Source organism: Nicotiana tabacum, chromosome 23, assembly GCF_000715075.1.
Source record: "Nicotiana tabacum cultivar K326 chromosome 23, ASM71507v2, whole genome shotgun sequence".
NCBI lineage: Eukaryota > Viridiplantae > Streptophyta > Magnoliopsida > Solanales > Solanaceae > Nicotiana > Nicotiana tabacum.
Genome location: NC_134102.1, coordinates 6,291,934 through 6,307,824, shown reverse-complemented (window position 1 = coordinate 6,307,824; position 15,891 = coordinate 6,291,934). Strand labels below are relative to the sequence as shown.

Sequence of the window (15,891 nt, the reverse complement as noted above, 5' to 3'; positions counted from 1 at the left end):
TTTAAATTTGCATTCATGACTTCACATAAATTCATCTGATACTATCCTACCCAAAGGAACCCTTTCCGAAACATACGACCATTCTTATAATAACTCCATCGGTTTCGTTCACCGTTGGATCCAGAACTACACACGGCCTGATTCCCGTAACACCAGGGATATATAGGCAACTCAGGAACCAGGGTTCCATTTTTGCCAAATCACATCATCCCTCATTTAATTCAGTCAAAATTGGTCATCATGTTCTTTACCCGACAACTCTTTCACCATTCCGGGGTAAAGAGGGGTAACTGTTGATACCTAATTTTGCCCTCATATTTTCTCAAAAATATATATATACTTTCAAAACATCATTTTTACGTCATTATTTAGTTTACAAATCTATACAATCATTTTTTATAATTTCCTATAATTTTTTAGAGCTTTAAAATTAATTTTTCTGTATTTAAATTACTTGAATATTTATTAATTACTCCTTCAAATTATTTTATGATGACTTAACTGCTTAAAGTTATTATTTTTGCACCTATAATACATGTTTCAAATGTTTTACTTCATTTTATGTAATTACATTAATATTTTTAAGCTATTTGCGCAATTTTGTAGTAATAGCCTATATCTGTACAGAAATGCTCTTTATTTATATTAGTTGTGTCAAAATAGAATTTTATATTTTTATAATACAAAGTTATTATTTTAATAATTTTAGTGCATAAATAATATTTTTATTTATTTATCAAGCATTTTTTATAAATTGTTTAGATAACTTTTGAGTATTTAAATAATAGCCCAATTTTAACCAATTTTCGGACCATAATTAGCCCAATTACCCCAAGCCCAAAACCAAACCACCCTTTTAAAATAACCCGGCCGATAACCCGTTTAAACGGCCCGCCCAACCCAATTCTTTCATCTTGGCTGTTGATCTCAAATGATCAACGACCCCTAATAAACTAACCTCTTCTCTTAAACCCGACCCCCTGATCCTAGAGACCCATTGTCTCTACCCAGCCTCCATCAAACTCTCCTCCTCCCACCAGAAACCCCTAATCGCCTCCTTCTCCAAATCTTTCCCTAATCCCGTCGATAATGGGATTCTCTCATCATTCACTTACCATACTAGTGTTTCTCCGCTACTGGGTGTTTCTCCATGGTATTAATTAGTACGTTCCTAAACATGAAAAGTCATATCTCTCCGATGTTGCCCATTCACTTCAACCATTTGAATCTGGACAATATCTAGTCTATATACATCAAGACCATGGCTATATGGGTCCGATTAGCCAAGATTTCCGGCCAATCTTTGATTTTTGTCAACTAGGGTTTACTTATGTTTTTCCCAAATCCGATTTTTATTGATTCTGCATGTTAATACTTCCTTATTTATGTTTGATTTTACAGTTTTCCTTGTTTACTTGTTCGATTTCTGTCACTATATAAACCGCTCCTCATTCCCCTTTGAAAAGAGGGAATCGATATAATCTCACTAAAATTTGAAGCTTTGCTTTGTTAATTCCTTCATTATCTTGTTCTGTGTTTTGTTGGCCGGCTGAAAGCCAAGGCTACTGAGAGTTTACTGTTCTAACTTTCTCTTGGTGCGAGCATTGTCCGGGGTTCTTTCGAAGATCTTGGAAACTTTGACGCATCGAGGTTTCTGGGTTCTTATGGATCTTTTGTTCTTTATTGTTGTCAGTTTAACTGATAAGACACTTGACTTTTGCAATTTCATCCCTATGTGTCTTTGATTTACATGTATTCTCACCTCTGAAATCCATGGCTTAATATGTTTTCTGGATTACTTTTGTGCACGATTCCGTTAATTCTACTTTGTTCAAAGTCTCTTTAGCATTTAAATTCATCCTAATGCTGCTAGTTCTGAGACTGCCTAAGTCTAACTTGGATAATCTGACCCTCTTATGTTCGTTTAGCCAATGTATCAGTGCCTGAATGTTCCCTAAAACATGCTTATTTGCTTTGTCCTTAATCTCTATAATGAATGCTTCACACTTGTGCTAGAACTTCCTTTGTTAATTATGACATATTCCCCTGCTATTGTGTCACTCAGCATGATCCCCATACCCCATTAGTGATTGACTGAGATCTTAACAGTTACCTCAACTTGTTTTCCCTGCCCCGTTTCAACCATTTTATTTTATGGCATAACTTAAATCTTCTTTAGTTAATTAGTCTATTGTGTCAATACCAGAATCCCCACATGTGCTATTTGGTATGAACTTGCTATCTCACTTTGCTCTGAATCTCTGCAATATTTGTCTTGCATGTACAATGTGTTTCAATTTGTATTAAGACCATTCTCTATGATCTTGCTTCTGTGCTAATATGTTCCCCATCATGTATATGGTTCATTTGATATCCTGTTCTTTCAGTGATTATTTGGCTTGTCATAATGTGCATCCCCCATCATGTCTAAATACTGATTAGCATGACACTAGGATGTATGTTTAGCATAATCTCTTAGGTTTTAACTTGTTTGTATTGTGCATTTGTGACTGCAAACTTGTTTCTCCCCTGACCCTTCCCACATGTGGTTTTGTCATAGTGTGTGCTCCATATCATGTCTCAATGCAGTCATGTTTCCTGATAAAAGTTACTATGTCTATCTTATGATACTAGGATGCATATTTAGCTTAATTTGGACCTTTTATGTCTCAACTGGTTTAGTATCATGCATTTGTACATGATAATCTCTGTATATCCATGCAAACCTGTTTCTTCCCCAACTCTTTCAAAATGTGGTTGTTTATGTGATACTTTGCTATGTATGGAAATCCTGCTGAACCTACTGGCCTTCTTGATGAGTTGCTCTATATGCTTTACTTGGCTATATCTACTTTAGGTTATAAGTGTACCCCCAGTTCTGTCCCTCAGCCATTGTCCATTCTCCTCATCTGCTACTTATGCTATTCTGAACTTCTTATTCTTAGCCGGCTGAAAGCCAAGGCTACCTAGGCTTTACTGCTGACGTCCTAGTGTGAGCACTGGTCGGGGTCCATTTGAGACCCTTGTGAACTATGACACACTAGGATTTGGGTCCTTCGTCATTCCCTGAAACTTAAACTACCCCCATTCAACCCCTTTCTTCCTATTATTTGTTGTACATCTAAGTCGGTTGGTTTAAATGATGCAATGCTTGGCAATATGGTTATATGAATTGACTTTGGGCTCCTCTATAGATTCTGGGGTTGTGTTGATGAATACGCCTCCTTGTTAGAAGTCTGGGTATGCTGTATGAGAATTGCTGAAGGCCCAGACAGTGTTGTGTATTTCATTTGGGCTTGTTGTGGGCCTATTGTCATTATTTGTATAACATTTATATCTTACTCATTAATGGGAATAACTTTGTATAAACGATTGGGGTGTTAGTAAAGTGGGGAATGGGTAGATTTCTAATATTTGCATACCAAATGGGTAGATAATATGCCTATAGGACTCAATGATTTACTTGTTATATATATATGTTATTACATCACTATGTGCACTATAGAAATCATGCCATTAGGGACACACTCACACACACGGTCTGCTAGCAAATATGAATTCAAAGTGGTGCAATTATGCTTACTGCTACGTGTTACTAGGAAACCTGCCTATGGGAATAAATGCCATTGATTTCAATTCATTTCAGTATATTCATTAGAAATCATGCCTATAGGATTTTGATCACCTCATTTGCTATCATCTAGAAAATATGCCTATAGGATTAAGAAATGACGATAAAATCTGCTCTAAGTGTTGAACGTTAGAGATCCTGCCTATAGGATATAATTACTCGCCATAATTTGTTAATGTTAAATCGCTCAAACATTGTTTCACGTATGCTATTGTTAGAAAGCATGAATAATTCTACGCATTCCTCCAATAGATTTCATTGTCACTTAGTGATTCATATCTAGACACAACATTTATAGGTTAAATAACTGAAAATCTGCAATCTCAAATCAGCATGCAACAATCGTATAATTATTTGGAGATAAGCAGCGTCTAGCCTTTGAAACCGCTTGTATGATTTAATGCATAGTCACGTAGAAATCATGTCTATAGGTTTGAGGTTCTTAATTCTGAAACGGCCTAACATGAAAACTTGTTTTGCCCCCCCACCCCCCCACCACCACCACCACCTTTTCCGTTCTTTTCTATTAGAATGAAAAATAGATTTACCTCCCTATTCAAGATCGATTTGTAATAAAATTCTTAGATTTTGTACTCTCTTTGCTTACTTGATCACATAGACTAATCCATATAATTTAAGTTCGGCCGGGACCCACAGTTTTGGACCTCGAGGAGTGCCTAACACCTTCTCCTTGAGGTAACTTGAGCCCTTACCCGATCTTTGGTGGCGTTGACTAGTTAAAACAGAGTTATTTGCAAATAGGTGCCCTAACGCACCTTAAAAATCGTTAGGTGGCGACTCTCCTCTTTTAATACCTCCTTTAAAAGAGTTGTCACACGTCGAGGACCGTTTTTCGCGAGAAAACGGGGCGTGACATGGTATCTCTTACAAACTTCATAAATCTTTCAAGGTCCGGAGGAATTTCTGTTTATGGTGGCGGAAAAGTAGCTTGGTCATCGCCACTTCCATTGTCGGGCAAAGCAGAATCCTCCACAAGTTCAACTAACATTTCTTCGTCTGCTTCGTCTTCCTTTGGTTGTGATTCAGCAAGTCCAAAATTTCTTCTTTCCGAACGGATCCAATCTCTGAAAAGTACTGATTTTTCTAAGCTCTCCCTCATAGTCGCTCTATAATCACAGATTTTAAGTCTTGCTTGATAGAAAGCGCTCTTTAATGCCACTGTTGAAGCTTGAATAGTTAAAATGTCTCGGGCCATCCTTGAAAGAATCGGAAAGTGTTTTTCTTTGTCCTTCCACCATTGCAAAAGATTAAAGGAGCCGACGAGATTCACTTCCTCAATTTGCTGCAACAAATAAACTTCAAGCTCATTTAGTTTTGAAAAATTATTACTACTAGTGGGTGTATCATCATCCGGTTGAGTTTCATCAAGATCAATTTCCTGATCATCATTTTCATCAATAGTATTATAATTATTAGAATAAAGAGCATTCATTAATTCATGGTCTAATTGTTCACCGACTGCAATATTATGGCAAAATTGACTCACAGTAAATTGTAATAAACTATTATCGCTATCAAGAATAGCAGGTGTAGGACGGATATGGGATTTGGTTCGGGGAGCCGGGGGCAGGGGAGGAGGAACAGCATGACCACTAGATTCGACACTCTTGGATTTTTCCTTATTCTTATTTTTACCAAACATATTTTTTAAGGAAGCCATCTTAATTAATCAAGTAATAGCAAATAAATAAAACAAACAAAACTATAATATTAAGACTTAAGAGTTGGAACGAGTTTACCGAATTGACGAACAACTTGTTGAAAATTGATTATCGTTGAAGACTTGAATTCACCAACTTCACAATTTTTTCGCAAATTGTAACAACCTCAATATTTTTTTATTATTTTTTGGAATAAAGTAAGCAATAGTAGCAAGTATAGAAGAAAATTAGAGAGAGATTGTGATAGATTGATATTGATTTTGTAAGAAAAATGAATGAATGAGGGGGTATTTATATTTGAAAATAGGAAAAAAGTGTAATTATAAAATATTTGGGGTTAAAACAAAGTTGGGGGGTTAAACGACTATTTTCTAAATAGCCAACGGCTATTTTTGGGCTACCCAACAGCTATTTTTTGAAATAGCCAAAAAAAAAAAAAAAAGTCCCTTGGCGGGCCAAACGGTCCCAGTCCTAACGGTTCAAAGGCAAGAACCGCCCCACGAGACCGGCCCAAGCCCACCTCTAGCGGTCCTACCGGTCCCGGCCCACTTGGCCCGCGATTCCGGTCCCTTGGCGGGCCAAACGGTCCCAATCCTAATGGTTCAAAGGCAAGAACCAGCCCACGAGACCGGCCCAAGCCCACCTCTAGCGGTCCTACCGGTCCCGGCCCACTTGGCCCGCAATCCCGGTCCCTTGGCGGGCCAAACGGTCTCGGTCCTTACGGTTCAAAGGCAAGAACCGACCCAAGCCCACCTCTAGCGGTCCTACCGGTTCCGGCCCACTTAGCCCATTTGGCCCGCGATCCCGGACCGTCCCACTTGCCACCCCTACTTTGATTATACCTAGCTTATTGATTGTTTAATTACGTATTTTAAAATTACCTTTTACCGTTGTGAGACGTAGAGTTTTTGTTGTTTTGTAGATAGATAATATTTTCCCAATACACTTTAAGTGTATGTCATTTGCTATAACTTTATAGACTAGCATGTAATTTTAACCAATCCTCCAAATCTTTTTCCTTTTCTCATTCATTTTGATTTCTAATGGGAAAAATACAGCTAATATACGCACATTACTGGAAGTGGAACATCTCATTCTTGCAACATAAAACATAGTAACAAATAACAATCATAAGCCTGGAAAAGATAAACCTTTCTCTACATGATTTGCAGATTCTGTGCGGTGAACTCTGTTTATAAGCCCAAAAATTTCCTCTACAACCAGAAGGTGTAGAACACGGAGCACGTATCATTGTGCCATCGGACTGAAGATAGATGCTCTTCCACTACAACCAGCAGAAAAGGAAGGGGAAAAAAGAACAGATCTAGTACTAGTAAATTTCATCACACAAACTCAAAACCACCTTCCTTTTGTTGCTGAGTGCACTGCATAAGATATCCAAACCCCAGTTATATACAATTAAGAAGTGCATTTGATACACAGTAGTGTTCAAAGAACAAGCCTGAAGGTGAGATTAATCCGTACAGAATCTGCTTTCACGCGCTTAGGCACTGAATGAAGCCAATCCCGCTGAGTGTAGTCTCTCATTACCAGCAACGAGCCATGTTTTAGGACAAATGAGTGTTGGTCTGGAGAGCCATTCTTCTTCGGTCGCTTTTTGGGCGGTTCACCACTCGTTATTTTACCTGGTGCAATAGATAGCAAACAGAAGAGGAAGTGATTAACACGATTTCCATGGAATCAACATAGTCACTTACAATTAGTTAACCGGACAGAAGGTCTACTACACTGAAGACTCGCACATCATTTGACAAACAAAAGAACATTTTAGAATCAATATTTACAGTTTTACACTAATCACGTACCTCCGGGTGTTTTGTCAGGTCTCTTCTTCAACAAGAATTCACGTTCACATCCAAAAGAAAGAGAAGCAATTTCTGGAGTTGGTCCATAAAGTTTCTCATCATCAGCATGCCAACCCACATAGTCATCGCCTCCCTTATACCTATTCAATAGTAAGCTGTTGAAATGACTTCCTGGAAGAGCTTTATGGACCTAAAGTGCAACACTGAAGGTATGAGAAAGAAAGTAGCTCAATGACCGGGTACTAGAACTTGAGAGGTGAAGAAGAGCAAGCTTACAGCATCCAGAATGTCCTTAAGTGGAGGAAATTCATCCCAAGAATATGCATGAGGCTGGTATCCACTATAAACTAGCTGTGGTAATCCTTCACTTGCCACATAACAACTGTCTCTAGGCTGTTGAAATATTATGAACGCTGTCAATCTATTTCCCCCCACAAAAACACATGGTAATGAGAGTAAAGTAACAGCATTTTTTATTTGAATGATTGGTACACGGACATTTAAACATTTTTTTTATTTCTACATCACACCCCTTAGGATGCGGCCCTTTCCTGGACCCTGTGTGAACGCGAGATACTTTGTGCACCGAGCTTCCCTTTTGATCAGTACACGGACAAACTAAACCAAGAAATAACACACTGAAAGAGCGAAAGCAGCAGAAAATTTACAATTTGAATGGTCAGGCAAACTAAACTATGAAATCGCACACTAAAAGAGCGTAAAGCAACAATTATTTTCAATTTGAATGGTCAGTCATGGGCACCAACAAATGAAATTATGAGTCATGCGACGTTATTGTTCAAGCATATCGTGCAAACAAGGACAAAACATTTGGCCATGATCCTTAAAGTCCTACGGATCTATTCGCAAAATTTGAACATCTCTGTTGCTCTTTTTCAAATACAAGTCAGAACTGAACTGATTCAGTACAACAGAAAAGAAGAAGCATCCAGCTTTAGCATTAAAAGTTTAAAATTGTATGTTTCTTGTTGCCCAGTTGCAGCCATTCTAAGATTGTAACAGGAAAAAGCATCATTCTATCCTGATGGACATAACTCACTGAGGTTTTGCTACTACCACCATCCTAAAACGACGAGACAAAAACTGAACCAGAAACAATAAAATTCTTGAAAAGTTAAATACCCATTTGAGATCATGTTGGTAATGGTAATTCGTGCATTTCAAATTAGTTTGTACTGCTATCAATTCAAAAATTAAACCGTACAATAGGGTAAAAAACAAACTTTTTTAGTATATATATAAACTTTTAGATCCCCTTGAAATAATTTTAAAAAAAAAGTTTTTAGTACTGATGGAGCTAGATAAATTGAAAGAGAGATTGCAGAAATGGAGAACCTGAACACAGGATCGACCGAAGACGCGAATAGTGGGACGTTTCCAGGGTATATTTTTGTTTAAATATTCTAAATAATCCCATGATTGGTCGTATGCTAAAAACTTAGGCATGTAGATTACTTGGCTTCCATTTCCTAATTCCACAACTACTCTCTTTGTTTTTGAATCGCTTGTTGCTGCGACAGCTACATTCTGCTCCACCTCATTCTCAGACTTACGGCCGTGGCGGTCGCCGGACTCGACGGTCTCGGCCTTCGGGTTCAGTTTCGTCACCATCGCCATTGGCGGAGAAAGAGCGGAAATGAAAACGGTAATGATTTGGGCCTAGTGGAGGAGGGTTAAATTCAAAAATAGCCATTTATAAGTGCTAATTGAAAAATAGTCACCGTTTCAAAAGTAATTAAAATTTAGCCACTTTTCATGTAAAGATAAATCTGAACAAAAATACTATTTAAAATCCAAAAAATATTCCAGCATAATATACTGGAGTCTCAGTAGAATATAGTGGAGTTCCAGCATAATATACTGGAGTTTCAGTATAATATACTGGAGTTCCAGCATAATATGTTAGAAGTTCATACACAGATACTCCAATCTCCAGTATATTATGATGTAACTTTTCGTGTGCTGGAGTTCCAGCATAATATGTTGGAAGTGCATATACAGGTGCACCAATCTCCAATATATTGAGCTGGAACTTTCCGTGTTGCAACAAAATAAAGGTTATTTTTCAATGGTTTTACAAACGCTGACTATTTTTCAATTACCAGTCCGAAAACATACTAGCCCGTACTATTTTTACAGTGGAATATGGCGGCAAATTCGACCCGGAATCGGTCCAACCAACGCAGAATGGGCCTTTGTGCCCGTCTTGTCCAAGTGACTAATGTTTACACAAATAGCCGACCACTTTCATTGTTTACTTTTATTTTTAGCGTAACTAATTGAGTGGGTTGCTATTTAGGTTAATTCTTTGGGATTCGTATGCCTTATTGTTTAGCGACAAGATTTTTTTTTACCTTTTTTCTTTTCTTTTTACAAGATTTTTTTTACTCAAATAATCCCTCTATTTCAATCTAAATGACACACTTTCATTATTAGTTTGTTCAAAAAAGAATGACTCGCTTTACTCTTGATAAGAAACTTTTATAGCCACAAAAATATCATGGCCCCACAACTTTTGCCCCTTAAACTTTTAGGATCACATGCTTCAAAAATATTCTTTTTTTATTTTATACTTTGTGTCAAGTCAAACTACATATCTAAATTGAAACGGATGAACACAGAATGTCTAACTTGACAGTAGTTTGAATCCAATACCATATACTGTTGCCTAAATCACCATAATTAACTTGCAACATAAGATACAACACCACATATTCCCAGCCAAATCTAGTAAAGAGAATAGCCTTTTTCATAAACAGGTACTAGAACATGTTTCTTTGGTTATGAGAAGTGAACAAATTCAGTGCTAATTGCTGCTTAAAAGGGACCTGTTTCTACCCTTCCATTCCAATTGTAAATCACTCCAGCTTGTCTGTTACAGAATAAGCCTTGGGAGAAGCACTATGATTTAGATTATGCACATACCAAGTTCCAAATAAAAGACGCCAAATATAGGCCCTTCTTCTACTTGACATGGCACAGTACATGCTAACACTGATCACTTGACATCTTTTTCAACCTACAATAAGAAGTATACAGCTCGAACAAGAGATGCATCGATGTCATTAAAAACCATTCTACTTGGAGGGAGAAGCACACGAAAAATCGATCAATTTGATCTTCAACTCTATCTCCCCAGACTCCACCTCACAAAGCCTCAACCAAACGTGTTGCACAACTTCACCATTCACCCAATTAATGCTGCTATCAACTGCTAGACAATTATCTCTCTCCGGGATGACCTTCCTTAACGTTGTCCCCTCGGAAGCAACCCCGAGAATCTTTCTTAATCTAGCAGCTGCAACCAAAGGTTGAAGGCTGAGTTGAGCATTTCCCATCTTGTCATCTGCCTTGAAACGGTCTTTGTCGAATACTTCCTGTCACAAATTGCATTACAACGACTTGGAAATAATATCATAGAATTTTTCTAAGATAGCAGTTCAGGATACCGACATGATTTCATTTTCATGTAATAAATAATATACACACTGAAGAACAAGGCCTTAGAAATCCTTGAAAATATGTTCCAGCATATTAAAGATCTATCTTAACTTCTTTTGCTTTATCTCAACCAATTAGGCGATAAATTGTTGAAGAACATATACACTAAATGAACCAGTAGAGTGAAATGACTGAAGTTCAGCCGCATCATAAATTTCATAGGATGGCCCTATGGATAACTGCTAATATCCTTTTCAATCTTAAACTTCAAACATTTCAGAACATGCAGACTAACTATTAAACAGATCTACACCAACAAAAGGCAGCCCGGTGTACTAAGCTCCCACTATACGCGGGGTCCGGGAAAGGGCCGAACCATAAGGGTCTATTGTACATAACCTTACCCTGCATTTATGCAAAAGGCTATTTCCACGGCTCGAACTAATGACTTCCTGGTCACATGGAAGCAACTTTACCGGTTACGCCAAGGCTCCCCTTCCTAAAGGGCAGCCCCGAGACCTACACCAATAATAGTGCAAAATAAAGTAATGGAAATATGCAAAACTTTTGTCAGAGGCAAGCACGTCGTCTGCCTGAATCCAAGTCTATAAAATGGGATTAGAGGTGGACTACGAGAGATGACAATACAACTGCTAACAATATAAAAGTCTAGGTAGAAGCATATACCAATTCGAGAACCTCAGCTGGTTCGAAGATAGAGAAACAAAATTCTTCATTCCAAACAGGATTAAGGCAGCAATTTATGACTTTGGTTTTGGCAGTCTGGTAAAACAATAAAATGCACTATCAGATGTCAGCTCAACATAGCAATTACAAAACTCTCATGTAAAGTGAAAGGGTAACATCATACATCGTAACAAGTATCTGACGTGACCTACAACATAAAAGATTTTATTTTTAATCTTTCCGAAGCAATTGTACGATTAATTTGAAATACTATTTTGTAAATGAAGAGAACTCTATAAGTACAAGAAAATTATTGTCTTGCGGGTTGAGGAAGTGACAACAACAATTCCATAAATTAAAGAGAGATGCCCTATTTCCAGCTCTATTTGTGAGAGAGGCAAATAAGAAATTAATTTATCTGCGACTTCATCACATCATAAAATATTAAACTTGGTCTAACAATCACAAGTCATTATCGCTACTCGCTAACTAGGATTCAGAGTATGCAATTGAAATAAAACTAGTAAAATCTCTGAATGTCCAAGAATAAATAACATCTGAGTAACATAAGACAGATAATATCATAAGGAAGAAGCAGAGGGGGAAAACATAGAACGACCTGATTGCCGAGCTTGAGAATGACATAAGGATCGCTGGTCCTGAAGTCCCGAATCACCAAACGTTTCCCTTGTACAACAGTCACTTTTATCTGTCCTAATTTGTCTCCCATAATCCACTACTGCAATGTCATAAACTCAGAGCTGCATTTTACAAGGCAACTTAACCTTATATTAAAATAGAATCCAGAACATATTAGAGGATATGGGAAAGCAGGAGTGGAGCGAGTCTATTAGGTGTGTGTTCGGCCGAACCTCATTACTTTTGCTTAAACACTGTATTTGTATTAGGTCATTAAATATATATAAATATTTAATTGCGAACCCAGTAACAAAGATAGAACTATGGGTTCTATGGCAAATTCAGAACTCATCAACTTCAAATCCTGGCTCTGGCTCTGTGGGAAAGAAACAAACACTTGACTCTGGGAGGTTGCATTCTGTTATACTATAAATTAAAGGTGGAACTTTATGATACATAGATCAGAAAAGACAGATAATTAGCAGAAAAAATCAGCTCTAATCAAAAAGAAGAGGAAAATGTCAAGAGTGGGAGAGAAATATTAGATGATATGGGAAAGCAGGAGTGGAGCGAGTCTATTAGGTGTGTGTTCGGCCGAACCTCATTACTTTTGCTTAAACACTGTATTTGTATTAGGTCATTAAATATGTATAAATATTTAATTACCCAATAACAAAGATGAACTATGGGTTCTATGGAAAATTCAGAACCAATCAACTTCAAATCCTGGCTCTGCGTGACTCTGTGGGAAAGAAACAAGCACTTGATCTGGGTTGCATTCTGTTATACTATATTTTAAAGGTGGAACTTTATGATACATAGATCAGAAAAGACAGATAATTAGCAGAAAAATTCAGCTCCAATCCAAAAGAAGAGGAAAATGTCAAGAGTGGGAGATAATTTCTTGCAAAAATCACACACAACAGCAACAAATTACATAAAACCCTGGAATTGAGCTTGAGAAAGGGAACTTCATTAACAGTGTCCAACTAGATAATAAGCAGCTGAAACCTTAAAAACAGCAGACAGACAAAAAAAAAAGATCTTTAATGCAGATGAAGCAGACCCATATGTCGAAAATTTCCACAAAACTTTAAAAAAAATCAGAAAAGAAAAAAAAAAGGAGCAAATTTTAAGTTACATGAAACAGAACCAGATATTTCAAGAAAACTTTAAAACAACAGGAAGAAAAAAAGGAACACTGTTTAACTCACATGAAGCAGAAGAAGATATTCTTGTTATGATCGCTGCTTCTTCGGTTTGTTCAAAAGATTCAGCTTTCAATTTGCTTTTGAATAGTGAAGAAGCCAAGACTCAACAAAGGGGCAGCGCAAAATGGAGCTTAAGAATGGGTGGATTATGGAATGACCGAATGAGAACTGTCTAAGATACCGCATAAAGATATAATAGTACCTTCAAAAGATATATTTGTTTCGTCTCATTTGTTTCGAATATAAAATTTGATTGATATAACAATCGAATATAAAATTCGATTGATTTAACAAAATGTAAATATATATTATAACATAATATAAAAATTAATTTCAAAAAATACTTAACCGTTATTGTAAAATATTATTATTATAATAGATATTTTGTTATAGAAAAGTTTGATTATATTTGATTAATGATAGTGGAATGATTAATCCTAACATAATATTTGGCATACGATAACACAATATTTAATCGGTCTTATAAAAAAAATTAAATATAGCATTAGTAGGATAAAATCTCACATAAGATAACACAAAAAACTCAATAACTTAGTAGCGTTAGTAGTATTAATCTTTAAACAAATAATAGGCCAGATTCACTTTTTACTTTTCTTAATCGATAAACGTAAATTATACACTGATTATACATAATTATACACATATTATATACTCTTATGCATATATTATACATCTAACTGTTATTTTTAAATTTTTTTTAAACGGTTGAATAAGCGGCTATTAAGTTAATTCTTCTAATCATACCAACATTAAGTTTTGCAGTAACTTATATAATCAGTACTATTGTTTTATACGAGGTACAATATAGAATAAGAATATAATATATAGTAATGATACAGAGATTAAAATATTTAAAGAATAAATAACTCGTTGTATAATAATTTCTTTACAATTAATTACCTCATAGCAATTACTTCATTTTAATCATCGCATATAATTCCTACATTATAATTTTCACATAACTAGTATGTTAAGCAAACAACATGAAGTTTAATTAGGCTGCCAATAGACCAGCCATTGCCATATTGTATAAATCTGCCATGCTTAAATTCCAAATTAAGTTAAATAGCTTATATAGCAATATGAATACTCCATATTTGTTTCTTGCCCTTTAAGTTAATTACCATAATTTTTATTTTCTTGAAGTTGAATCTGCCTCGAAAAGTCTACACATAAGCATTTAACAAGGATTTGTTTGGAAAGTCACGTAACTAGAATTGGTGTAATTATTAGGGTAGTAATTACTAGGGTAGTAATTACACAGTCTGGCAATTATGACGACATGTTTGTTTGTCATAGCGTAATTACAGTGCAATTACAAGCGTGTTGTTTGGTTGTACAAATGTAATTACACAGTTAGATTAAATTTTAAATGAAGTAATTATCAAAACTTAAAAGTTAATATAATAAATATATGCCTATAAATGATTTTTTATAAGTATAAATGATACTATTACATTTGGTATTTAAAATGCATACTTTTTCTTGGATATACACTCATTAGTAATCATATATTTTATAACTAATATTGTAAAAATAATTGATATATTTTTTTCAAATTACTAATATTTAGTTTAATTAATTATGAAAATTAAAAATATATGTTTTGTAAGAACATCATGTAATGCATGTTTAATAAAATAAATTAATACTTATAAATATAACATTATGAAAATGTTTATCTATCAATTCTAACTAAAAAATGAACAACACGCAATGTGTGAAATAACAAGCTAATACTACTAAAACAAGTAAATTGGAACCATAAATATAACACAATTTTAAAATCCCACAAAAAACACTTTAACATATGTCAAATTCCAACACAATAAAAATAAGTTCCAATACAACTTAAGATTAAGAAACATAATAAGTTTATAACCTCATTCAACAACGAAATTCTACTTTAATGATATCACTAGTTATATGCCATATTTGTTAATGACTCATTATTTCTAATACTAGGAGGTGTAGTCTCAAAAACTAGAATAATAACGTAGTTACGCAAGATGAAGAAAATAAAATAAATAAGAAATAAAATATACGAGCAATTACATGTAATTACACCTTTCCAATTACACTCAATTTCATGTTGACCACGTAATTACTTGACCAAACAAACATGTCAAACTATATAATTATACCCGATTACACCCAAATCAAATTACTAAGTTCAAACATGCTCTAAGAGTTAAAAATTGTATCAGTGGAGGCAGTTCGGCGTGGTTCATTTTCCCTCATTCTTTTTCTCTTTCATACTCTTAATTAATTTAAATCGTGTTAGCCGTTTAGTTTGAAAATGTAATTAAATATAAAAATCCAGGCTATTAAACGCTACAATATACTATCACATTTTCCACATTAGACGTTAGTCATTACAATTCATAACATTTTTCCACTGTCCTTTTCTAAGTATTTGCTTTGACCAAATCGCACTTATTTCATTTTCCAACTTTTTGTAGCATCCTAGCTAGATTGATTTTCACATCCAAATATTCGTTTAGCACCTTTATATTATGTATAAAATATAAATTTAAAAAGCTTTGCAAAAAAATATCTTCAAGCACGTGAAATAGTGATATTTGTTCTATCTCTGCTAACAATTTCGACATGTCCCATTTAATCCACCTATGACCCATACTACAAACCTAGTAGTGTTCAAGCGGGTTCAATTGAACTTATAACTTTCGACGCGGAGTAAAAATTTATATATAAAAATTTATTAAAATAGC

At 35.3% G+C, this 15,891-nt stretch overlaps 2 protein-coding genes across 5 annotated transcripts; both read right to left on the bottom strand.

Annotated features, from left to right (window-relative positions):
• Positions 1–6,301: 6,301 nt before the first annotated feature.
• On the bottom strand, positions 6,302–8,815 carry LOC107766002 (DNA oxidative demethylase ALKBH2). Of its 2 annotated transcripts, XM_016584712.2 has the most exons (5): positions 8,496–8,815; positions 7,416–7,532; positions 7,140–7,329; positions 6,799–6,959; positions 6,302–6,698 (listed from the first exon to the last, which is right to left on the bottom strand). In XM_016584712.2, the coding sequence occupies exons 1-5, from the start codon at positions 8,775–8,777 to the stop codon at positions 6,657–6,659; spliced, it is 792 nt and encodes a 263-aa protein (XP_016440198.1). In that variant the 5' UTR covers positions 8,778–8,815; the 3' UTR covers positions 6,302–6,656. The 2 variants fall into 2 exon arrangements, with proteins under 2 accessions (XP_016440198.1, XP_075102920.1); XM_075246819.1 differs by having other exon boundaries at positions 6,302–6,959.
• A 1,073-nt stretch (positions 8,816–9,888) lies between these two features.
• On the bottom strand, positions 9,889–13,325 carry LOC107766000 (protein C2-DOMAIN ABA-RELATED 11-like). 3 transcript variants are annotated; one of them, XM_016584710.2, is made up of 4 exons: positions 13,142–13,325; positions 11,908–12,049; positions 11,289–11,384; positions 9,889–10,537 (listed from the first exon to the last, which is right to left on the bottom strand). In XM_016584710.2, the coding sequence occupies exons 2-4, from the start codon at positions 12,016–12,018 to the stop codon at positions 10,238–10,240; spliced, it is 507 nt and encodes a 168-aa protein (XP_016440196.1). In that variant the 5' UTR covers positions 12,019–12,049; positions 13,142–13,325; the 3' UTR covers positions 9,889–10,237. The 3 variants fall into 3 exon arrangements, with proteins under 3 accessions (XP_016440196.1, XP_016440195.1, XP_016440197.1); XM_016584709.2 differs by having other exon boundaries at positions 11,908–12,027; XM_016584711.2 differs by having other exon boundaries at positions 11,908–12,024.
• Between the last annotated feature and the right edge of the window lie 2,566 nt (positions 13,326–15,891).

Coding starts and splice junctions, on each gene's coding strand:
- LOC107766002 (XM_016584712.2), bottom strand. CDS start 8,777: ATGGCGATGGTGACGAAACTGAACCCGAAGGCCGAGACCGTCGAGTCC. Junction 7,330..7,415: donor TTAAGGACATTCTGGATGCT/GTAAGCTTGCTC, acceptor GTTGCACTTTAG/GTCCATAAAGCTCTTCCAGG. Junction 6,960..7,139: donor ACCTGACAAAACACCCGGAG/GTACGTGATTAG, acceptor CTATTGCACCAG/GTAAAATAACGAGTGGTGAA.
- LOC107766000 (XM_016584710.2), bottom strand. CDS start 12,018: ATGGGAGACAAATTAGGACAGATAAAAGTGACTGTTGTACAAGGGAAA. Junction 11,385..11,907: donor TTCTCAAGCTCGGCAATCAG/GTCGTTCTATGT, acceptor TTGTTTTACCAG/ACTGCCAAAACCAAAGTCAT. Junction 10,538..11,288: donor CAGCTGAGGTTCTCGAATTG/GTATATGCTTCT, acceptor AATTTGTGACAG/GAAGTATTCGACAAAGACCG.